This window comes from Podarcis erhardii, assembly GCF_964252035.2.
Source record: "Podarcis erhardii genome assembly, chromosome: 10".
In the NCBI taxonomy this organism is placed as follows: domain Eukaryota; kingdom Metazoa; phylum Chordata; class Lepidosauria; order Squamata; family Lacertidae; genus Podarcis; species Podarcis erhardii.
The window spans coordinates 44733606-44758985 of record NC_138500.1 but is presented as its reverse complement, the minus strand read 5'-3'; the positions used below and the strand labels follow the sequence as shown (position 1 = coordinate 44758985).

The 25380-nt window shown below is 40.1% G+C and overlaps 1 protein-coding gene across 2 annotated transcripts in view; it reads left to right on the top strand.

Moving 5' to 3' along the window:
• The window catches only part of TRHDE (thyrotropin releasing hormone degrading enzyme), a 203209-nt gene that overhangs the window by 153042 nt on the left and 24787 nt on the right, over positions 1-25380 (top strand). For both annotated transcript variants that reach the window (XM_081878691.1, XM_081878690.1), the window contains 3 exons: positions 14522-14610; positions 23203-23336; positions 23442-23497. In XM_081878691.1, coding sequence (XP_081734817.1) covers positions 14522-14610; positions 23203-23336; positions 23442-23497 — 279 coding nt within the window. The remainder of the gene's footprint in view (positions 1-14521; positions 14611-23202; positions 23337-23441; positions 23498-25380) is intronic.

The window sequence follows — 25380 nt, the reverse complement described above, 5'->3', positions numbered from 1 at the left end:
TAAGGATGTTTCAGAACATCCTGCAGTATCCCAACAGCTCTTCCAATAGTTGAATGGGTCATTTCAATAAACGGTGATTTGGTCTCAGAGACTCGACTGAGGAGAATGGTGGAGGCCAGCCCCCTCCTTCTGAACTTTCCATGGAGGAGGAGGACAGTAAAGATTTACAACGGTGGTTTGCAGAAGGTCATGACTCTGAGACAGAAGGACAAAGCTGGGAGATAATGGAAGAAGAAGAAGAGGGAGCAGAAGAGCCAGAACAGCTGGCTGACACGTTATCATTAGAAAGCATTCCTGACCACCCTTCTCCTAGGACCAGGAAGGCAGTGAAAGTGGGAGAACAGAAAGCGAATAGACAAAGGGCCTCATGCAGCCACTGTATAAGGGGTGGAGCTGCTGCTGACTGAGAGTAAAGTGGGGGAGGATATTACTTGGATCAACACCATTATGCTAGAGACAGCATCCTGTGTCTCTCTCTGTGAATATTGAATAAAATACCTTGGTAAGATGGGACACGGGTGGCGCTGTGGGTAAAACCTCAGCGCCTAGGACTTGCCGATCGCATGGTTGCCGGTTCGAATTCTCGCGGCGGGGTGAGCTCCCGTCATTCGGTCCCAGCTCCTGCCCACCTAGCAGTTCGAAAGCACCCTTAAGTGCAAGTAGATAAATAGGTACCGCTTTATAGTGGGAAGGTAAACGGCGTTTCCGTGTGCTGCTCTGGTGCCGGTTCGCCAGAGCAGCTTCATCACGCTGGCCACGTGACCCGGAAGTGTCTGCGGACAGCGCTGGCTCCCGGCCTCTAGAGTGAGATGAGCGCACAACCCTAGAGTCTGTCAAGACTGGCCCATACGGGCAGGGGTACCTTTACCTTTACCTTACCTTGGTAAGAGCTTCTTGTATTTCCATTACTGGCAGCCTGCTGTGAGGGAGCGGGGTTGGATTCCCTGAAGCCTGGCACTTGGAGGCTTCTGTAACATCACAGCTGCACAGCCTGTGCCTACAGATGGCCTGTAAACTGTGCCCCTTATACTAGGTTGAGCAAAATAGGGAGGGGTGGGCTTAATCCAGAAAGAGATGTGACTACGTGGGGCATTGGAGAGGGGCAACGGACGCTTCCCCTTCTGGGGTTAATTGCCACTTTGGAGCAGAAGGTATGTTTGGTCTGAAATGGAGGAGAAGGGTTTTCAGTTCAAGCAAAAAGACCGCCTGATTATATAGGTACCACTAGGAACATAGTCATACCATATGTCCATGTAGCGCATTGTCTATGTTGACTGGCCATGACTCTTCAGGGTTCTGACAGGGAGCATCCTCAGCCCTACTGAGAGATGTTGAGTTTCCATCTGGGACCTTGTGCATGCAAAACCTATAGGATGTGTTTCCATGTACATTTCCATTACTTGGTGAGCACCTTGCTAATTCATTTGTAATAAAACCATGAGTTTCTCCTGTTTTATTTTATTTTAGCATTTATAAAGTGTTTTAGTCAGAGAATAACAGAGCAGTGCACAGAAACCAAATGTAGAATATAACAAAGATAATAAAACAGTGTTAAAGCCCACAATAATTCAGAAATAATGTTTTTTCCCCATCCCTGCCTGCTGCTAGATGATCTGGTAGTGCTGGCTAAGTAGTGACAACCCTCTGATTTGATTTATGTGGCAGTGTCACTTCAGTCAGCTGTCACCGCACCTCATTAATGAAATGCAAAAATAAGAATGTGGGAGGTAGATATTTGGTAGATTAGTCTTCACAAGGGCAGGTTTGGTTATCTCATAGCTTATCTATGATTATGAAGATTTATACATGGTAGAAAATGTCCCAATTAAACTTAGCAATGCCATGTTTCTCATCCTCAGTATTTGGTCCTGGTTCATTTTCTCTCTCTCCTTTGTTTCTCATTTGATTGACTGTTGAGCTCAGTTTCATTAATAGATAAAAAGCTCTTTCACCATGAAAAATAGATGAAACATGCTTTACTTCAAAATATTTGAAGTCATGTATATGCTTTATTTTTATCACTTTTATAAAGATTAGAAACTGCTACAGACATGAAACATGCATGATATCCACATGCATATCATTCAGTAGCCATGTGCTTTCAGTAGTTTATCATACAAAGTTACATACGAAAAATGAAAATTAAATAACATTGTGCGTTAATCACCAGTCTCCATAACTCTGAGAAGAATGTTCAAATCATTGTAAATAATGAGTGGAGTCTAATGTCACTTTGGAACCTATATTTCTAAAATACGGGGAATGTTGCCCATTTCTGCACATACTCATTCTCAAGAAAATGATTTTCTCAAGCCCACACATACTTTGTTAGCTTGAACATAAGCTGCCAAGCCCAATATTTTTAAGTCCTACAGTGGCAGGGTAATCGATTTTTGCAGTACAATGCAAATACGATTTTAGCTGTGGTCCGTATTTTAGTAACCATTTCCACGTCTTTATTGTCCACACAGCCATGTAAGTAATTCAAAAGAAATATTAAGGGATTACTCGGGAATAGTATAATTTGTTCTACGTACATTTAGTACATTCTAGGTACTAATTTTTTTTAAAAAAAAAATCAAGTCCAAAAAAGCACAATCTTTGTGCAGTTCACACACTGCCAACACTAACCATGAATCGAATTATTGATCTGTGCAGAGTAAGATAGCACTTTTAGAGTGTCTTTCTTTCAAGTTTGTTACTAGCAATTTCTAACCCACATATCTCGAAATTCCTTCTCTCTGTGGTGTCCAAGGCACCATACCCTTGTTGGAAGATAGCATAATTCTTCTGACTTCCCATCCTCCCAGACAAGCCCATCTTTTGGACAGAAAGCAGTGTTTATGTAGATTTCCCTGGAGTGCTCACTCCAGCAGGCCTTTCAAGCTAGTTTTATTTCTTCCCTCCACCCGCTTATCATAGAAAGAATTTAGGATTGGAGACATAAAAATGGGGGAAGGGGGAGAGATGAGAGAGAATCCTGTACTTCTTCCCGGTGCTAGGAGCTGGTGAGGCTCCAGTGAGGATCGCTGATCCACAAAGCATATAGACATCATCCCCCATTACAGCTTTGTGCTGCCACCAAAAGAATACTTCCTTCTCCTATGACTGGGGTTAATGAGAAAGAGAGAGCTTTCCTTCCCTATGAGAAGAGTTTATGGCATCTACAGAGGTCTATCGCTTTCCAAGTGGTCATGCAGGAAGAAGATGGCAGGCCTCAACTTAAGAGAACTCCTTCCCACCACATCTTCTTACTTGAATTATCAATTCTGCACTTAGAGACCTTTTGCACTAACAATGAAACCCAAGGACATGTAAGTCAGGAGCAAGTCACCCCAGAATTACCAACGCTTTGGTGCTCTGGGCTTTGCAGCTTCCAATTATGATATTGGTGTTCATGGACCTGGCCTAGGTAATGGGGTGCCATGAGGTGTCATGATTGAGGGCAGAAGAAAGTGCACAGGTCTCAATGTAAATTCAACTCTGGACATTACAGGCACTTCATAGTTATTCCGAATTCAGGCAGCACGTATCTGCCTCAGTAACACTTATTGTTTTCCTAGTCCCATCTACTTTTGGTTACAGTCCTCATTCTAGGCATACTGGGAACCTCCCCTGCAATTTCTGAATTTCTCCACCATTAGTGATAATCATCTGCAATAAAAACTTTCAAAACCTCTCCAGCTACACCTCTGGTTCTCCCCTGTCTGTGACTGTCTAGGACTGTAACTTAAATCTCTCTAACATTAGGGAGTGAAATCTAGTCAGTATTTAAGAGTCTGTACGTCCTATATAACTACTGAAAGCCTTCATAGTACAAACTAGTATACTTTGTGTGTTATTTCCCCCCTCAATACTGTTCACTTTTGTTGACTCTGCTGTAGTGAATCATAGATATAATTCCTTGTAAATTCTTTATGGTTACCCAAGGGATCCATTCTGTAGCTCTTCTTCAAGAGGAGCAGCATTTACAAGGAGAACTATCCCTTTTAATGAGGTATAAGTGTACTGTTGACAGAATAAGGCTTCCTGTTCTTTTGATGGGATAAAATAAATATACTAAGCTTAATGTGTTTTAAGAAAGCATATTGTAGATTTTTTAAAAGGTCTTTGAAACCATCCAGTTTTGCATTTCTCTGCTCTAGTTTTGGCAGCAGTGGGAGTATGTAGGCTCTTTCTCTCTCCTTGATATGGCAGCCAAATTGTCTTAAGAACAGAAAGAGGTGGACTAACCTAGCTTCAAATATGTAGTTTACAAATTATGCTGGGTGTTGCTTGTATCACATTCTCAAACTGTGTTGGTACATCTCAACATCATCAGCTACTTGTCTGAATAGGTACCTGCATTGTTTCAGCCATACTGTTATAGCTACACCTGTGAAATCCTGTTTTCAAGTGGTTTCATTTGTGTGGTTACAATCATCCTAAACTGTGTGGTAGAAACTCCTGACAGTTAAACATTACAAAAATGCACGTCTTGAGATCATTTTCAGCCACTTCCTTAAATAATATTCAAAATGCACATTGAGAAATATAATGTCAAAGGAGTCTTCATAGGAGCTGGGTGTCCCCAAGAGGTAACTTCTTGGTTATACCTTTCAAGATTATAACTGCCAAGCCAAGATACAATGCTTTTCAAAATTATATATGTGTCACTGCAATAAATAATTTGAATAGTTCGCCATGGTTTTGGTTTTCAGCCAGAATCCAAATAATTAAAAAAAAAATCTATGAGAGAATAAAAAAAATAGTTGTTTGGAGATTTAGAAAAATAAAGAGCTATGCTGCTGAGAATTCTCCCAGTGATTTGACTTATACTATTGTTGGAAAGCAGATATAGGATCAGTTTATTTATAAACTGGGAATTTGGTCTAGCCACTAGGCCAGATCCCAGCTTGCCCCTGTCCCCACAGGCCTTTGACAGAAGAAAAATGGCTGTTTGCTTGCTTGACTCTAACCATACCTGCAAACAGACAAAGCAGGATTTAACAGTGAGCCCCTTTGATGATGTACTTTCAGCAGCAAACAGCTGATAGTTACTGAAAGCACACCTTAAAGGAGGCCAGTCAGCTTATTATTAGCGCTGGTGGTGAGCCTCCATAGCTGCACGTGTGAGCTCCTGGTGGGGAATTCTCAAGTACATATGATTCCAGCAGCCCTGGAAAGGAACAATTGGGAGCTCGCTTTAAGCTCTTGATTGGTAGCAACATCCTTACACATGGTGTAAGATGTGAGGCAGGTGGGTGTGGTTTGGGGAAAACTGACTCACAGGCCAAATTGGGACCCACAACAAGCCTCATTAGACCCATGGGCTGAAAGTGAGTGAATGCATCATATGTCCTCCTGTCTCTTGTAATGGCAAGTACTACTAAACATGCAATTTGATACCACATTCAGCTCCCCAGCCTCTGCAAATGGCAACCACTGAAGTGCAATGTGTTCAAAGAAACTTGGAACATGTGACATCACAACATGTTCCGCATTTCTCGACATTATAAGGACAGAGATGAGACATAGGGATGCTGCTTTCAGCAGGAACCAAACATCCTCTATAACATCTAGTTTCAGTATTACTTGTTTATCTTTCTCCTTTTCCATGTCAGTAATTTGCTGATTCGGACATCTAGAATTTCTCCATGCAGAGCGATCCATGGCGGCAGTGATATGGAGAAAGTAGCATCTGTCCCAGCATTTCCAAGAATGCAGGCTCCTTTTGTTGCCAGCAGTTCATGTGAGCACAAAAACCCTTTTTTAGCCACCTCAGTAGTACAAGTGACTACTGGGGAACAGCACCTGGATATGTAATTGTGTTTTGTCAGGTGCTTTTCCATGTCATTGAGTCCACATGGTTGCTCCAGTTTACAGAGCTTCAGAATTTTGAAGCAGTCCATAGTTCCAATAATAGTTAACATCAGCAAAGCCCACAGATGTCTAGCTGAATGCTTTCACATTCTGTTCTTGTTTCAGGATAACATGAATTTCCCCCCAGCAAGAATTTGACCATTCCTTCTGTTTTAAAAACAAGTTTAATGACAAGGTTCAAATATCTAGTAATTCTCCTGTTAATGATCTTATGTGAGTGTTCCACCATGATGAAAAAGAAATAATAGCATGAGTTTTTGACAGTTCCTGAACTCTAGTTTTATTTATCTTTAATCTTGATGATGAAAAATAATAAACCTGCAAACACAGCCCCAAACTTTCCTTTGTCTATCTCTTTCATTTGACATGGCTTCCCTTGAAGTATGGAATTTTAAACAGACCAAAGACCCCAATGTAGTTTGCCTTCATATTTGTTAAAGCTCTTTTTAAAGGGTGCAGCTATTATTGATTTAAACAAGGAAATTGTATAAATTATAACCCTCTCTTTCTGTGCATCCTAGATTTTTCTGTTTATCCCAGAATTTTATGCCATTGACTCTTGAGTAGTCATATTCATTGAAGTGCTTATAATAAACAGTAATCAGTAATTTGGCTACATGCTCTAATAAGCAGAAAATGTGGAAGAAAATGGGCTTTGAAGTAGGAAAGAATATGGGGGGGAGTGGAAAATAGAATAGCTTCAATGAAAAGCAAAGTAATATTGGAAAAATATGAAGACAGTAATGACTTGAAAGAGAAAACCAACCCCACTTTGGCAAGAGAGATTCTGGCATGCAAGCAACCTTCTGGGCAAATTGCAGATGCCCATCTCCACCCATGTTGCAATGGTAATCCAAACTCTCTTGAACTGGCTAAGTGCCTCTTTTGCAGAGACACTCCAACATCTCTTGGTTACTTTGAAAGCAAGGTAAGCAAAGCAAAAACCTTGCAACCCATGATATTTTAATAATTGTAATAATTTTTCAAATAGAATTCTTTTCTTTATAAATGGATGGTCAGGAGGATTTTTAAGCAGAGCACTAATATGTACATGCAAGGACCTGTGAGTTTCTTTCAACTGTAGCTGAATTAAAGCAAACCACCTTTGGTTTGCATCCCGATGTCATCTTCTGTGAATGGAAAGTCTTTTGATGCAGCAGAGGGATCCCACTGACAGAGGGGGAGACACAACTTCAGCTGATCTTCCATCTCCCTGGAAGCCCTAATGCTACCTCCCACATAGTTCCAGAAGGGACCTACCTCTCTGGAACGGTGTAGGAGGCAGTGGTTGGAGTGGAAGTAGAAATTGGCAAGAGCCACGTTTCCCCCTCTCCCAGTGGGAAGTTCCCTGACATCCTTCCATTCAAGCAATAGCACCACCCACAGGTGCAAAGTCTGGATCCAAGCCATAATGTTTATGCTTTAGTGCAGAAGCGCTGATCAATTATAGCAGCCGTGTTCTAATGCAAATGACAGTTTCCCATTATTCTTTAGGATTGGTGCATTGCTTTTTAAACTGAAAAACATTTCTGTAATAAGCTTAAATTATTGGCAGGGGTTAATTAATCTTTAAAGAGTAGGTGAAGGAAACAGGAACCATCAAGAGAAGTGCATTAATTGCTTTACAGCAATTCTTCGGCAATTGCTTCTACTTGTTTCTGTTTTCCTAGTTGCATGGTTTTGTTTTCAAGTATTCAGCCTACCATTTAACTGAAAGGCAGTAGCATTCATGTTTCTTTAATAGTTTATAGCAGCTGTTCATATAACTTAAGCAATATTCAAGTATACGGGCAAATTGTTATAGCAATTAAAATTAATTGCCCCACGATCAGCTGCAGTTCAAATGCCTAGAATAGTATGCTGAGTGTTTCACAACTCTGAAGACAGAACTGTCCAATGACATAAACTTTTAGTCGTTAGTATTATCATGTACCTCCAGGAGGCAAGTTTCCTTTCTTGATGATATACAAGAAGCCAGATTAGGAGATGGACAGTCAATGAAAAACTAATATTTGCTATATAGTTATCCTTCAGTTCAGACCAAAAATCCATCACTCAGAATTCTGATACCAGGAGAGGAGGACTGAGCAACCTGTGACCCTCCAGATGTTTCTGGCCTACAAATCCGATCATCCTTGAACATTGGCCATGCTATCTGGGATTGATGGGAGTTAGAGTCCAACACAATCTGCTGAAGCACAGGTTCCCCAGTGCTGCAGCAGATGCTTCCTTCTGGGAAGCTCACAAGCAGACCATAAATGCCAGAGCTCTGAATGCTCAGTGGTGTACTGGAGCTTAAACCTGAAAACCACCAGGGATTTGTCCAGTGGTGGCCAGTATAGTGGGACCTCCCAACACCATCACTGCAGTTAATGGAGATGGCACTGGAGCAGGGCAGGGAGGTTGGGACTACACAGGCTTGTTGGTGGAACCACTCGGCTGCTCTTGCCGATGCATCTGCACAGCCGCAACTTCAACATCACCCTGCTCCATTCCAGCAGCATCCAGGTAAGCTGAAGTGATCCTGGTGTTGGGAATGTCTCTCTGTCCCAACACACCAGCCACTACTGGATGTCTCCAATTGCCCCTCTTTTTGATGTAGTCGGTAGATTTTGAATTATACAGAATTTTAAGAAAACACAAATAACAGACGCAACGTCAATTGTCAGTTACAGGCATTAATCCTAGTTGCATAATCCCCTCTTGAAGCCTTCTAAGCCAGTCACTATCGCCACTTTTTCTGGCAGTCTATTCTATAAGTTAATTATGTGTTGTATGAAGAAGGGCTTTGTTTGTCCTGAATCTCATGCTAATCAAATTTGTTATATGACCTTGAATTCTGACATAATGAGACAGGAAGACACATTTATTTATATTCACTTTCCCCACACCATGCATTGTTTAATAAACATTTATAGCACGTCCTATTCTCCTCCTACACACAAACCCAGTCATCCTTCATTCTAAACTAAACAGCTGAAGCGCTAACCCTTTTGACCACCTTTCCCCCATAAATTTCCAGTTCTATAATCCTTTTTTTTTTTAAAGGAGTTTGGCAACTAGAATTGTACACAGTAATCTTAATGCAGCAGCACCATGGTTGTATAGAAAGACAACACAATATTGGCCATTTAAGTAACAATTCCTAGTATGGGTTTTCATTTTACATCAATATAAGAAGGCAAGAAGAGCCTTCTGAACCAGGCCAATGGCCCTTCTAGTTCTGCATCTTGTTCTCACAGTGGCCAACCAGATGCCTATGGGAAACCCGCGAGTAGGATTTGAGCACAAGAACATTTTGGTCTTCCAAAGCATTGCTTCCTCCAACTGTGGACGTAGAGTACAACCATCATGGCTAGTAACCATTGATAGCCCTGTGAAGTGCTTGACCTTTGCCAATAGACAACTTACCTTTGTGCAGGAATGAGTGCCTCCCCTTTGTGTGAGGAGCACTGCTCCCTGTTGTTTTGGGCCAAGAGTGTTACAGGAAAGGAGAACAAGGGTAAGTAAGTAAGAGCTATCCCTCTTCTGGGTCCCCAGCCAACAAGATTTATGTTGTCTTCTCAACCAGCCTTCCAGGCTAGTGGTGCTTCTAGGTTGGTGACAACCAGGTCAGTCCAGCTAGGTACTTGGTGGGGTTCTTGTCCATCACCAGCCTAGAGGGGTGGAGGGGTCACCATCATCTTTGAGGAATAAATCACCATCACCAGGAAACCTAACCACTTGGGATTCAGATTTAAGGGATTGTATCTGAAGTTTGGTCAGAGAGGTGGAGTAGAAATAATGTTCATGTACCACCCTCCCTGCTGCCCAGCCAAGCACCCTTTCTATCCAAGCTGGCACAGATAGGGTGGTGTTATTGGGGACCTGCTGGGCTGCCATAGTAGTACAGCTTGGGATTTCATGGCCACCATGACAAAACCATGATGCTGTCTCAACACATCGCTAACCCGGGACATTGAACTGGGCTTTGCAACAGGGCAGATGGAGAGTGGATGGAATTGGGGGAGGTTTGAATAACTCAGTTGTCATAGTCAGACTACTTCCAGGTAAGATTTGGACTGCCAAGGGCAGTTCTCTCCTGCAGTGCTGGGAGCCTCATAAGATGGCCTGCCCCTAGATGGAACAGGCTTTCAATACAGTCACTCCTAAGTGCTCTCTCAGGTGTGGTAAAGACTGTGATGCCCCTACGTTTTGTGGGGAGTTAAAAGACAACAAAACAACCCAGTAGAGAGATACAGCTTAAGTGAGGCAAGTACCACAGTGAATTCAACCAGACAAAAGTGAGAGGACATAATGCCTACTATGTGGTGGTGATGAGAGAAAATAAATCCTATTTTGCTGCCTCCATTGCATTCCCAAGGAACCGCCCAGCCAAACTGTCCCAAGTGATGAAGTCTTTCTTGAGAACTAGCCCAGAGGAGAGGGGAATGGCATCTTTGGAAGCCTGCTGTTCTAAGTTTGTAAAGCACGTTGAGAATGAAGTCACTTGTATTTGCTTGGAATGGGATTCTCTTCTTGATACGATCCCTGTGGAGTTGTTCAGAGCAGTGGCAAGTCAGCCTTTGTGGGATCAGTTTCAATTGTTGTTGCTTGAGGATGTGGAAAATACATTTCAACCGCATGTAGTCTTGGCTTTCGCCCATCATAGTCAATAATGTGTAACTTGGTGGGTTTGTGTTCAGTGTGGGTTCAGTAGGTAATTAATGCTGGGTTACATCAGGGAGTGTATCTTCTGCCTTTAAGTTGCACTGTCATCCCATGATTTTCCTCTGACAGCGGCATCATGCCAACAAATTCCTCTCCACTTCTGTCATTCTTCTGGCATATCTGAGAAGTTCTGCCAGCGTCTACAATGCCTGTAGCTATTCTCAAATCCCACTGGTACAGAAGAGCTGCTGCCAAATGCTACAGCCCTTCATCCAGTAGATTTTATGTATATGATTGCACCCTACATTATATAGTAATATAATATTACTATGTAGAGTAAAAGAAGAAGACAAAATCTGTGTGTGATGGCTATCTGTCAGAAAACTCACCAATGCTAGCATATCCAACAGCCAGTGCCTTTAGTAAGATATACGATGGTATACTGAAGTACAGAAATTATTGCAGACATATTTTTAACTCCGATATCACTTAAAACATCTTTTTTCAAAAAGTAAATTTTACCTTAATGGAAATTTATGACAGTATTATGTATTTTATTATATAACTGGATGCAATTTAAAATCTGTTACATTGCACTTCATCTTAAAGTGGCAATAAAAGATGGACTGCAGTCCAGTATAATCAATGAAGTTTAAGCACATAACCATGTTCTGAATTGCAGCTATAGTAAAATACACGATCATGTCTTCTCTTTTACTGCTTTGTATTTTAATATACTGACTACTTAGCTCTTTCAGTCCTTCCTAATAATCCAAAGTCACTGACCTCTCAGTAAATTTAATAGCATTGTTTCTTTTCTGTTAATCCCACTTGGCTCATCGTTATCCTTTGCATTTGGCAGGGAGGGCAGGGCGTGTGTGAATAATATGGCCGCATATTCATCTTTTAGTCACAAAGAGCCAATCATCTGAGGTGGTTATTTCTCCTGTTGAGAACATTTCCCAACAGTAGAATTAATCAGATTCCTCTTAGCTAGCTATTCTAATGATCAAAAATTCATTGTACTAAATTAAATTTCTATGTCATGGGTCAGAGCTACATTTTACACTGGCAAGTATTTGTCCCCAAACCTGTGCTTGCCAGGGTAGTATGACGTAGATCAGGGATGTCCAACAGGTCAGTCGCGATCTACTGGTAGATCCCCAGGAACTTTTGGTAGATTGCAGTTATCACGGGGTGCCTTTCCTTAGCGTATGTAAAATACGGTCCGCCCTCCATTGTTGCACGATCTGCAGAATGGAAGACGGAGTTTACTCAGTGAGGCTGTTTGTTTCCCCAGCGATCTGTTGGTGAGTGGCGTTCCCCTTTCTCCCTTGAGCTTAGGCTTGAATTCCCTAAAAAAAGCTAAACAACTTTGACCTGAACCCCCCAAAAGGGGGTGGACAAAAAGGGGTAGAAAACTGCCAGTTGTTAATTCTGTGAGTAGATCACAGTCTCTTGGGAGCTGGCCACCCCTGACGTAGAAAGACTGGATCATTTGTAGGGGAGAATCAGTAAGTGGGATTTTTAATTTTACAGTCTTGAAGCTAAACTGGGTTGCTGCTGCTGTTGTATTAAAGTAAAATACAGTATGACCTTCCTCCTGCTAATTATCTCCTGCAAATGGCACTTCCCCATCAGCATTACAAGTTAAACTTAAGGCTGGGGACCTGGTGTTTGCCACAAAACATATGGTTCCATTTCTAGATTTCCTATGCAATTGTAGAGCATCACTTCTGTGCTGCATATTTATAGCCACCAGAACTTAAGAAATCCTATGTTTCCCGGCCTACAGCAAGGAATGGGAAAAGAGCTCCTTGGTTCACTTTTTAAATTATTTATTTATGAATTTTGTAAAGCATTTTGAGGGTGTGTGTCCCCCCTACAATCAAGCGGTATATAAATTTTATGACATGAACAAACAAAGATACTGCTCTTTGGCCCAAAGTCCAGGGGTTGGCAAGCTTTTCGGGGGGTGGGCCGGTTCACCACACCACAAACCTCCTGGTGGGCCAGAGTGCATGTGTGTGCGCATAAGGAAGAGGGGGCTTATCTCTCTTCCCCCCTCTCTTCCCCACAGTGGCGTAGCGTGGGTTGTCAGCACCCGGGGCAAGGCAAGTAATTTGCGCCCCCTAACCCGTGGATTTGCGCCCCCTAACCCGTGGATTTGCCCTAACCCCAGATCTTGCGCCCGGTGCGGCCGGCCCCACCTGCACCCCCCACGCTACGCCACTGCTTCCCCAGCCCCTCCCATCCCCTACTTAGAGTGCTGCTGAGAGGCAGAGGCTGGTGGCAGCGGCGAAGGAACAAGCAGCCCGAAAGGGCTGCTTTGGGCTGTTCGTTCCTCCTCTGCCGCCGCCAGCCTCTGCCACTCGCAAGGGCAGGCACAGGAGCCACGCTTGGCAGAGCGGCAGTGGCAAACAGCTTGCTCTGACAAGGGGCTGCTGGAAATGCGCTTGGCAAGCTCAGCCCAGTCCCCTTCCTCCTCTCAGCCACATGCAGCTGCCACTCGCCCATTGGCAAGGGCCTTCAAACCTTAGCAGGCAATTGGCCAGCGATTTGCTGCACCAGGAGGAGGGAAGAGGTTCTGCTGCAGTGACGGAGAGGGGGGGAAATGGCACCCGCGCTGCAGGAAAAAACCTACGGAATCCCCATGCCGGTCCTTGGAACCGGCCATGGGCCTTAGGTTGCCAACCTCTGCTTTAGTCTATAGTAGGGCTAGGGAAACTGTGGCTCTTCCTGTGGTTACTGGCTACAAGTCCCATCTCGCCCAATTTTTGCTCATGCTAGCTGGGTCTGATGGTAGTTGTAGTCCAACATACATGCACACATAATTTTATTTGTATTCCACCTTTCCACAGTTCAAACCATGCTCAAGGTGGCATACAACATGAAAAAAAGACCTAACTACAACATAACACAATTCGTCATAAACAATGAATAAAACATAAAAACTGAACAAAACTGATTTTCACATAAATCACAGCAAGAACTCCTTTCCCAACAAAAACTTCCAACACCCCAGCCCAAGGGTCTGTTCAGCAGCCTCAGCTTTTGTAGCTGGAATCATTGAGAGCCCTGCACTCCCAAGCAAGGTAGAAAAGGCTTGCAAAGCAGGGAGCAGGATAACATTGTTGAGAATCTTGTTCCCACATATTGACATATACAATCTCCTTAAATACAAATTGGTGACCCTCACCTGTATGTTTACATACAACTGTATTTGTAATGCTATTTAAGATTGTGTGCATGGCCCTTCACTTTGGTTGATACATTTTGGAGAAGAACTACTGTGGCTGGATATGTTCTTTTTTATCTTTTACTTACAAGGATAGAGTGTACAACATCCTGCAGAAACCACGTCAAATATTAAAAAGGGTATTCAGTATAAAGCAACTCCTGTTGCAAATGACTTCATAAGGCTTTGGGTCCATTATTCATGTATGAATTTTATACTATTAATAAACTAGAGCTTGATTTCACCAGTATGTTACATCTGTGTAAAATGGGTAAAAACTGTAGCATTTTACACTTGATTTACAGAAATACGAATAATTATACAAGGCTGTAAGCAATTGAGGATAAAATTTTATTGTCAGCAGCCTTTAAGAAGATACTAAAAATGGCAGTAGTAGAAATGTATATTGTCACTAAAACCAAAGCATATGCTTGCTCTAGATTATCTTCTCCCTAAATTAATTTCAGTTATACTCTTCTTACTATTGGAAAGCATTCCTCTGTTTTGTAACTATTTTTTTACTAGAAACTATCTTGTAATGATAGTATGTAAAAAAAGGGGGCATCACTGTCTTTTTTGAAAGATGAATGACATTCTTATTGTTTTGTTGCCAATAGCAAATTTATTTAAAAGGCAAAGTAACATTCGAATCAACATCTTTGCTCTACTACTGAAATTGTTTGATTCCTTTGATGTAATCCCTGATTGCTGTAAAGTGAGAAGAACCAGTTCAGTATTTTTGTTCTTAGATCGCCCTCCTTTGTCTTGCAGCTACTTGTGGCAGATCCCATTAACAATTGCAGTAGGAAATACGAGCCACATCTCATCAGAGGCAATTATATGGGTGTCTAACAAATCAGGTAAAAATAAACTTTCCTCCCAGTGGAATCTCATAAAGCATTCATGTGTTTTTTTTTTTTTCCTGAACTGTTTCTTCACAATTGATCTTAGGACATTGATTAGCTGTGCTAAACTTTATTCCTGCTGCTGAAAAATGAATGGTAAGAAAGACATTTTTGTTTTAAAGGAGGAAATGAAAGAAGTGTTGTTAATTTTAACAAAAGTCAAAGAATAAATTGAAGAGGCTTTAGACTGCAGAGATACTCTGAGGAAGGTGAAATCTTATATTGGGCCCCATGCATGGAACACCTACATGCAACTCATTTCACTTAATCCAGACCCTGAATAAAGTATAGTGGATGCTTATAGAGAGTTTGTGTTTCATTTTGAAAATGAGGCACAGTGAAGACTGTGGTGTCTTTATTTATTTATACATATATGCAACCTAAGCCTGTGATAGAGGGACTCACTGCATTAATATCCCCAAAGGGGTCTTACTTCTCCAGTAGCTACATTATTGGAGTCAAACAGTAATCAGCCATTGCTCTCTCTAGTTTGCTGCTTTACTTCCAGGTCACATTACTGCAACTCAACTCTAAACTCTGGCTTCGTCTTCTAACTAACCAGGAGCTAGGAGAGGGGCGCCATCCATTTGCCATCTCACACAAAGCCCCTTTCTTCTGTTTCCTTAATGGCCCATCACCCAGTCTATCACTTCAACACAGGAAGATAGCCTGACTTGTATTTTAACACTTGCTGGATCTACGGGTTTGAAGTATCTCACTTACAGCCTACGTTCCTCCCCACAAACTCATAATCCTATATTAGACCCCATGTACAGAGTTCTTACATGAAACTTACTTTACTTAATTCAGAGACTGAATAAAATATAGTTGGGGCAATAAATATACAAAACAATATAATGTACCTAGCTCATGACCAGTGTAATGTAGTCTAAAATTCATAAAAATCCATATCATTATTAGTCCAGGAAGGCTACAGAGAATTGCTGACTCTTCCTTGACCACTGATACCCCAAAGAGCTACTACTGGCCTTAACATAGTTACTGGATGTTGGGCTTTATGACATTCACATTCTTACAACCATCTTTTGCCACCACCAGGCATTTTAGGCTCTGATATAGCTGTAATAACAAATCAATTCCATGATGCTTGGTGTTGCTTTCAGATTATGCTTTTGTATTACTCTGAAACAGAAAGGAAACTCATTTTGCAAGTGGTATATGCTGCTTCTCATTGCTGTTTTTCTCATTTTTGCTACTAAATTTATATCGCAGCTGAAGTGGCACAGTCTATTCGAATGGCATGATACAAATAATAATAATAGTAATAATTAATAATTAATTCTTTCCCATAGGTGGAAAAAACTGAACTCATTTCATAGAATAGAAAAGTTATTTAAAAAATTCTTCCTCAGTGAAGTTAGGTGAAAGGAAGCAATCACCTAGTCTGAGTGTCTTTTTGCTCTTTAACAGACCATTAAGTAGTAATAATATCTCATTGTGTCCTCTCATGTATAAGTGAGATCTAAGAATACAAACTTTCTAATTGAATGAATAAGGTATGGCTTTGGCTGCAGAAGGTTGGGTCAGGTTATTTGACCATTATTATATCATATGCCAGCCTTGATGCTTTCAGTTAATCTGTTGCTTTGTCTTTTTTCCTTGCCCTCATTTGCTTAATCCATACATATTTCACATTCTCAGAATTCAAGTTCACTGATAGTATCAAGAAAAAAAAAACAAGCCAACAATAACTAGGATCACAGCAGTCACTGATCAACTATTATATATATTTCTAAGAAAGTTTATAAGAAGTTATCAAGCTGTGAATAAAACTAATTCATTTGGAAGCAGTATTTATTCATGAGCAATTCCTTTAACTTCATTTATATGCTAATCAAGATGCAGATAGCCTGAGTGGGTTAGAAAGGACCATGGGATCTTAAGTATGAGCAAAGTTAAAATCAATAGCAACTGTGATTTTAAATGCTAGTCAGTGTATACAACAAATAGAACAAATGGCTGGCTGATCTAGCCCAGTAATAAGTGAGAAGTCCCGCAAGCCATTACTGAGTGGTAAAAAGTGCCCAATTGGTAAAAGAACAGAAGGGACAAAAATGAATTTAGATGTCCATAGTTATAACTTTATGATAAGATGGTTAGGTTCTAATATATGGGTATATTAGGTATATGGGAAAAGGATGGCTTGTAGGGATTACTCTCCCTGACAGTTGTGTTGTATGGATAACCAAGCATGTTTAATAAATTCCCTTTATACAACTTCTATTGAAATTTACTTACCTTTGGGTAAGGAGTGGTTGTCAGAGTGGTAGTCCTGCTAGCAGATTTGGAAATGCTAACATATTGTTTGTTACAGCCTTCCTGGGTTTGGGATCCTTCTGAAACTTCACAAATATCAAAGGAGATTAGAGGAAACTGAAATTCTCACCTCCCCTTTCTTCAATATAACATCTGCAGTACCACATTTAGTAGTAGTTTAACATTTACAGATTTAGAAAGGTTCCCTTATTATTTTGAAGAGTGCATTCTTTTTTTGAGAGTGGCTGGATTGAAAAAAATTTGGTACGCTTTTACATGGTGGTCTTCAGCAATTTCAGGCCTCAAGCAGCCTCCTTGAATCAGCACTAGCAGCCCATTTATATTACTACCACCAGAAAATATAAACACCAGGGCATCACTTCCTATAGGTAGAGACTCCCAGAAGGACTTCCTGCTGGTGCAAGGTTCCACATCCTACAAGTTTTGTACTGTAAAAGCACATAGCATTATCTACTTGAAAGGCCTTTTGACATCAGGGGATCATGCTCAAACTCTACCTCCTTTGAGCTTCCTATTGCCACAGTTTTTCATTACCCCCACTCTACTCCCTGCCCCCAGCTTTATTTAATTAGGTAATGAGTGAAAAGGCGTAAGGAAACATTCCCTTTGTGGGTTTTGATAGACAGGTGATTGAAACCCAATCTTGTGAAAGAGCATCTTCTCTTCCGTAAGATTTTTATCAATCAGAATCCCCCCTGAATGCAATAAATAACTAATAAATAACCTTGAAAGTCGAATGGAATCCGTTCTGGAAGTCTCTTCGACTTCCAAAATGTTTGGGAACTAAAGAGCGGCTTCTGGTTGGCTGCAGGAAGCTCTTGCAACAGCCAATAGGAAGCCATGCCGGACGTTCAGGTTCCAAAGAATGTTCGAAAACCGGAACAATCACTTCTGGTTTTCAATCATTCGGGAGCCAAAATGTTCAACTTTGAGAACCAAGGTACAACTGTATGTGTTTACTACTTGAAAGGCTAGATTCATTTTAAACAGAGAGTATTGTACGCCACTGCATCAGTGTGTAGTGAACTAAAAATGCATAAATTATATTTACACTTACCTTACAGCGTTTTTTATAGTAGTTTTAACACTAATCCTAAATGTATGTTTACTAGGAATTAAGCCCCCATGAACATAGTGGGAGCTACTCCTGAGTAAATGTGCACGCACTTACACTGTACATGTATCAACTGACCAAAGAGTAAATTACTATAGGTTGGAGCGGAAGGTTGTAGGTGCCTATGCTGAGAGTCAGGGGGTCCTCCTGAACCATATGGATATCATGAAGTGCTGCATGAAAGGGTTAGTAAAATATTTCTCATACAATAACTTAATTACACACATGTAGGGTTCTCAGTGTTACATTTCATGAAGCCTACAACAACAGTTTTGTATGAATTACATACAATGTAACATCTTACATTTGTAAGGGAGATGAGTAGGGTTGGATTGTGGAAATTCAAAAAACAGCTTTGTAGCTAAGAGTTTATGCACAATCCTAATGTTTACAGAGTTGTCCCTGTACAATGAAGAGTGGTAGGTCAGCTGCTTATCAAATGTAACGGCAAGCATTTGTCCTTCCAATATCCAAAATACTAGTCATTTTGTTCCATACACTTCTGGAAGGTGTTTGCCTGCTAGAAAACGACTAAGCTATATGCCCATGTATTCTAGAATGCATGTTTTTTGCAAGCACAAATGGACCCAAATTCATGTCCTGATAAACGAAGTTTCAGACAATACTCTAAAACCACCCTCCATATTCTGAACAAACAAAAATAACAAAGAAAAGTTAGTCACCAATATTAGATATTTATATCTTGCAACAATTCTATGCATAGGATAAATATTATTTTTGGATAAAATGAGCTTCTACCTTCTTTTGTTGCCAACATGACTTTTCAGTAAATATTTCTGATAATTAGAGAAATTGCACATGATTTCAATGAAGTAAGAACACCAGAGAGGCATTGGTAAAGAAAGTGCGATGTATAGAAATGTTGAGAAAGGCTCAGACATAAAATTCTAGTAAATTATATAGAACTTTGTGAAGAACATTCATCAGACAACCTTTACAATAACCTCCTACTTATTTGAACTAAAATAACATGAAAAGATTCCTACTCTCCTTTGTAGGAAAAGGTCAAAATAATCATGCCCTTATCTAAAAAATAATAATGGATTGTGATTGTACTGAAAACTTACTGAAAACCATGATAACAGAAACACTTTTCTTTTTCTTTTCTTTAAAGATACTGCTGTAGCTTTCCTTTATCAAAGAAATGTGTAGTGATGAAATAGGTGTTTTGAAGCTGTCATCTTTGACTGGCAGGTTTTCATACTACTTTATAACATGTATGAAAATAGTCTGGAATCTAGATAGTTTGTGGCCAATATTCAGTTGATCTAATCTACAAAGGTTATATGCATACAACTGTCATTATGCCATATTCATTTCTCGGTAAAGGACTGGAAGGGAGGTGGGCAGACTTCAGGCTTGTAGAATCTACTTTTTTTAAAAAAATCAGAAAGAAAGATTTTACTGAAGCCTAGTATATAAGACAAGCACCTAGAATGCAAGAATTCTGGAGCATGGATTTTTTCTGAGTTCCAGAACTGAGCAAAGTTCACTGTCTTTCCATACAAAAATCTACTTCTGGATACTGTCCCACTCCTATTTTCTCTATTTCAGTAGGCTAATTTTTGGGGGTGAGGTGTCATTTGTTGCAATATTTCGAATTGGATCTTGCAGAATGTCAAGCATTTTTTAAAAAATAATCCCACCCCCCATTTTTTAAAAAAAAATAACACATGCTTTCCCATCTCACAGACATTTTGTACTTTTAAACTAAGCTCCAAGACACTGTTTGTCTTCCCCAATTAGCTGTTTGCCTATTTTTATTTGATTTACTGAATTTAAATTTTACTGAAGTGCCTACTTGTGTAGGTGAGCACCCCCAGACAATAGTGTGTGTGTGTGTGTGTGTGTGTGTGTGTGTGTGTGTGTGTGTGTTTGGTGGGGGGCTTTGAAGGGAAAGAGGATCATTAAGATTACTTAAAAAAAAGAAGTGTTTTCCAATCCTGAAGCAGTTACCACTCATTAAAAGCTTGATGGGCTAAATAGGATAATTAATTATGCTAAAAAAGAAGAGGGAGGGACTTTATAGAAAGGCATGCTGGGACATGTGTTTATTTTCAGATCCTATGAATCTGGCAACTTGTTGATACAGATGCTGATGGAAATAGTGCTTGCAGATTGATTTGCCCTGGAATAATTTATTATATAAGAGTACTGATGGTTGTAGACAGTTTGGTGTGGGGAGACAACCGGGATAGTTCATTTGGTAGAGTATGAGACACTTAATCTCAGAGTTGTGGGTTTGACATTAGGCAAAAGATTCCAGCATTGCAGGGTGGGACTAGATGACCCTCATGGTTCCTTCCAACTCTACAATTCTATGTTCTTATGCCTGAGTGCAGAACGATGAAGATGTATTCTTTACATAAAGGGTGGTGACCAAACCATTTTATTTAGAACAACCTGGAGCACACATTAGGCCCACTTCAACAGCCTCAAGACCTAGGTGTGAATAATCTTATCCTGCCTTAATTATGTCAATTGATATGTTACTATCCATTTAAGTTACAGATAGGTAGCCGTGTTGGTCTGCCGTAGTCAAAACAAAATAAAAAAATTCCTTCCAGTAGCACCTTAAAGACCAACTAAGTTAGTTCTTGGTATGAGCTTTCGTGTGCATGCATACTTCTTCAGATACTTCTGAAGAAGTGTGCATGCACACGAAAGCTCATACCAAGAACTAACTTAGTTGGTCTTTAAGGTGCTACTGGAAGGAATTTTTTTATCCATTTAAGTTAAAACTAAGTAGAACTCTGGTGAAAGAAGAGGAAGTCTGGGCTTCTGGGGTGTCTGAGAAGGGGTTCTAGGTCTGCTGAGTCAAGTGCTGTTTTAGGACTCTGTTAAACTGCAAGAATAGGTCTGGATGAAAATAAAAGTTTGTTCACGTGCTCCTTGTCTGGACTGTAACATTGGCTTCTGGTCTTTTCCATCAAACCTGGCCTGGAACTGCTCCAGGCTCTGACTGGATTCTGTTAACATTACGGTGACTTTTTAGATTTTTAAAAACCCATTGTAGGTTTCTTAAAAGTTCCAAAAGCAAGTCAGTTAATGTGTGTAAAACGTTTACTGCATTTTGAAAACACTTAACAATAGAAAACACATGCATAGAAAGCTGGGGGCACTGACAAAGCAAATTAATAAATGAATCTGCACTTTTATATATCTCTATATACTATATTTTTACTACTAGTCCAGCATCAAACTGTTTTCAATGGCCTTTTCTAAAGGTTCTAAAGGGTGCATGAAACAGGAGGGGGGCACAAAGAAATGAAAAAGGAGGAAACTCATGTGCAGTAAATGATGGGCATGCCCCAAAGAGACTTTGGGAATAACTCAATGAATATTTGGATGAAGCAGTGTGCAACAGCTGTGAAAAAAATGCAAATTTCATTTTATAAATGATTAGGAGTGGGGACTGAAAAGAAAACTTTCAATATCATAACTCCATTACACAAATCTATGGTATGGCCAGACTTGGAATACTGTGTACGGTTCTGATTGCTTGAGCTGAAAAAGCATATTGTAGAACTGGGAAAGGTTGAGAAATGCACAACCAGAATGATCAAAGGGCTGGAATAATTTCCCCATGAGGTAAAGATGGGACTTTTAGTTTAGAAAAAAAGGGGGACATCATAGAGGTGTATGAGAACCTGCATGCTGTGGGAAAAGCGAATATAGATTTGTTTTTCTTCCTCTCATAGTATTGGAGCCCATGGCCATCCAGTGAAACTGAATGTTGGAAGATTCAGGACAGTCAAAAGAAAGATTTCATTCATATAAGCACAGAGTTTAAGGTGTAGTGATTGTCACCAACTTGGATGGCTTTAAGGGAGGATTAGACAAATTCATGGAGGATAGGCTTTCAGTGGCTTCCAGCCATGATAGCTATGTTCTGTCTCCATGGTTAGATGCAGTATGCTTCTGAATACCAGTTTCTGGAAACTACGTCAATGAGGAATGCTGTTGTGTTGAGGTCCTGCTCACAGGCTTCCCATAAACATTTGGTTGGTCACTGTGAGAACAGGATTTTGCACTAAATGGGCCTTTGGCCTGATAGTTCTCCTATCACTTTATAGGAGGCATAGGCAAACTCAGCCCTCCAGATGTTTTAAGACTACAATTCCCATCATCCCTGACCACTGGTCCTTTTAGCTAGGTATGATGGGAGTTGTAGTCCCAAAACATCTGGAGGGCTGAGTTTGCCTATGCCTGACTTTATACTTGGGCTGCATATAGTGTGGGTGAGGTTAATTTGTGCAACAAATCAACTCCGAGCGAAACTGCATTTTGTTTGCAATCCATATGTCATAAAGGTTCCCTCTCCCTTGCATTCCAGCCTGACCAAATCGGATATTTAGAATTAAGCAAGCATTGTCCAGCCGATTTAGTGACTATGGTTCAATTCCTTTATTCACTTCGGATGCAATTAAGTCCTCATGATATAATTTTCCTCCATCAGTTTCATGTGGTGAACATTCTTCATGAATGAGCTCTGTCGTGGCAACAGTTGGTCTTTGCCGCCTCAGTGGTAGACACTGAGAACTAACAAGCTTCCTGATGTGATAAATACTAGCTGTCACCATTTGAGGGTGCATTTATAAAATAATATTCACCACATGAAACTGATGAGGTAGAGCTTTATCTTGTAACATATTTATCACATCAGAGATGAATGTAGGAATTTTGTCCTAAGCCGAATTAAAGCCAGCTACCTGGTTTGGAGTTTATTAAAATCTTGTTGTCTAGAGAGAACTAGCATTTGGGCTTCAGTTTTTGATAGTAGCATCCATGATAACCAGATTTTTCTAGGGAAAAAAATATACTAAATGCATTCTATATTTCCATTGCAAATTTAGAAAAGCATTTTTATAGTCAGCCCAAACCATATCTATCTGGATATTAATATCAATAACTGTCCTCTTGAAAGAGTGGAATTTTTCATTTACAGTGTTTTATGAGAGAAATTAAAGTAGCCTGTTCAAATTAAAACATTTTACTGTGCTGAAAAAAGCTGGTAAATTATATTCTAGGTACAATATAAAATGTTAAAACTTTTTGAACCAGTAATTTTAAGTTCCTCCCTCCCTCCCTCCCTCCCTGTGTTTTCTTTGCAGAGCATCACAGGATTGCTTCCCTTAATGAGGGAAACTGGCTGCTGGGGAACATCAATCAAACTGGCTATTTTAGGGTTAACTATGACATTAGAAATTGGAGATTATTAATTGACCAACTGATGAGGAACCATAAGGTAAGCCCATTTAATCATATTGCCTGAATATTTTTGTGATTTCTGAAATCCCTGCTGTTTTTGTGTTATCCTGACGTGTTCAATTTTTCTCCTTTACCCTCATAGGTAATCTCTGTCAGTAATCGTGCGGGTTTGATCGATGATGCATTCAATTTAGCCAGGTATGTTTTTCTGTAGATAATCTATTCTAATACACCTCCCTGTAATACTCCTATATTTGCCTGGTTAGCCTAGGCGTGCTTTAAGGTTGAACCTATCTTTTAAAACGTGTTTCAAATCCCACCCAGCTTTCTTCAATTTTCTGTCTTTCCGTGAGACGAAGCACAAACACCATCAGCTGCACTTTCCTCATTCCTGATCGATAAAAGCCTCAGGGTATTTCTGTGTATAGATGCTTGATTAATTTCCCTTTAAAGTCAGTTTAATACATTGGAGATTAATAACGTGTTCCCATTTCACTAATGAACGCCTTTTTCCCCAAATGATATTTGTGCAATATATAATTTCTGATGATAAAAATCTTCAAGCTTCAGATTTCCCCTCCCTGCTCTGACATACATATTTCTTGCTCTGCTTTATGATACTTGGTTATCCAATGCAGAAACAATCCTCAAGAATAATGAGAAAAAAGCAAGGCATGTATAAAAGGGTAGTAAATAGATGGAAGTCATTCATAGAATATGTAAAAACAGTCGTAAATAGTTGGAACAGAGTTCGATTATATGCTGATGTAATATATATAATATTAAGTATGGAAAGTAATTATTTAAATAAACATTTCATATTCATAATCTTATTTACTATTTATATATTTTTACGTTTTATCACGCGTTCATAAGCTTGATTCAGTTTTGTATATATTCTAATACTGTTATATTACTAAAATTGTGGGGTGGGGTGTGTGTATATGAATGATAATATGTATATTTATTGTCTACATCCAAAATGGGTTGCATAAATTAATGGTTCTCAAAAATTTGGCAAAAAAAGAGAGTAGTGCCACATTTTGCTTGCTACTGCAGAGATCATTATTTTTCTTGACACAGGCCTGATTTCTCAGTATGGAGAAATTCTGAGCTAGGTCCTAAATGTTTTTATAAAACAGGATGAATTGTCTCATGACCAAATTGGTAGCCAATACAACTATAGCAATATTACTCAGATATGCTGCTGCCTCCCCACTCCTGTCAGGTACTAGGTTGTGCATTCCCCACTGTTCTCAGCTTCTGAGCTGTCTCCAAGGAAGTCTCAGAAGTCCCGAGGACCACCTCAATCATGGATGCAATTCCAGCACTGGTTGTGGTGTTTCAAAAGCTCCAGTACAAATGAAGTAGTCAAGCATTCCTTAATTGGAGACTTTGTCAGGCAGCCACAAGGAGGAGGAAAGGGGAATTCTTACTGTAGCACTTGTAAAAATTCAGCAGAGTGAGTTTTGTATACTTTGGGAGGAATAAGAGTGCCATATATGACTCTGTGGACTACAGGTACTATATTCTCAGTGCTATTGCATGCCACAATACAGAGTTCTTTATTGTCTGTTGACGATAGGTGAGGGACTTTTGAATGGGAGTTATGTATGTTATATAGCTAAGGTAATGTAGACCTTTCAATAAATGCTAATTAAATGTGAATGGTGGTCAGTACTTTCTATGATAAAGTATTTGATGATCACACACATGCCGTGTATTCCTTATGTGTGTGTATGTATATGAAAAAGGAAGTGAATTGTATGTATTTTTATCATTTTCCCAGTAGCAATACTGTTTTCAGTAGCATCTTCAGGTTCCCTAAAGGTTCCTGTGGTGCTAGAGATCTCTCACTGGTTACAGTTATGTTCACATAGCCTAGAACACTCTGTTTTGGAACCATCACCCCCATCTTTTCTGGATTAAGGGCTCACCCACACTTACCTTTTGCCCCGCAATTTCCTGTTCTGTGTCAACCCACTCTTTAATGGTGAATTGGAACAAACGACAATTTGGGTTTCCTGTGGAATGGTTTCCAGTGGTAAAGAGCATGTTTTTGCATGGAAAGTGCCAGGGAG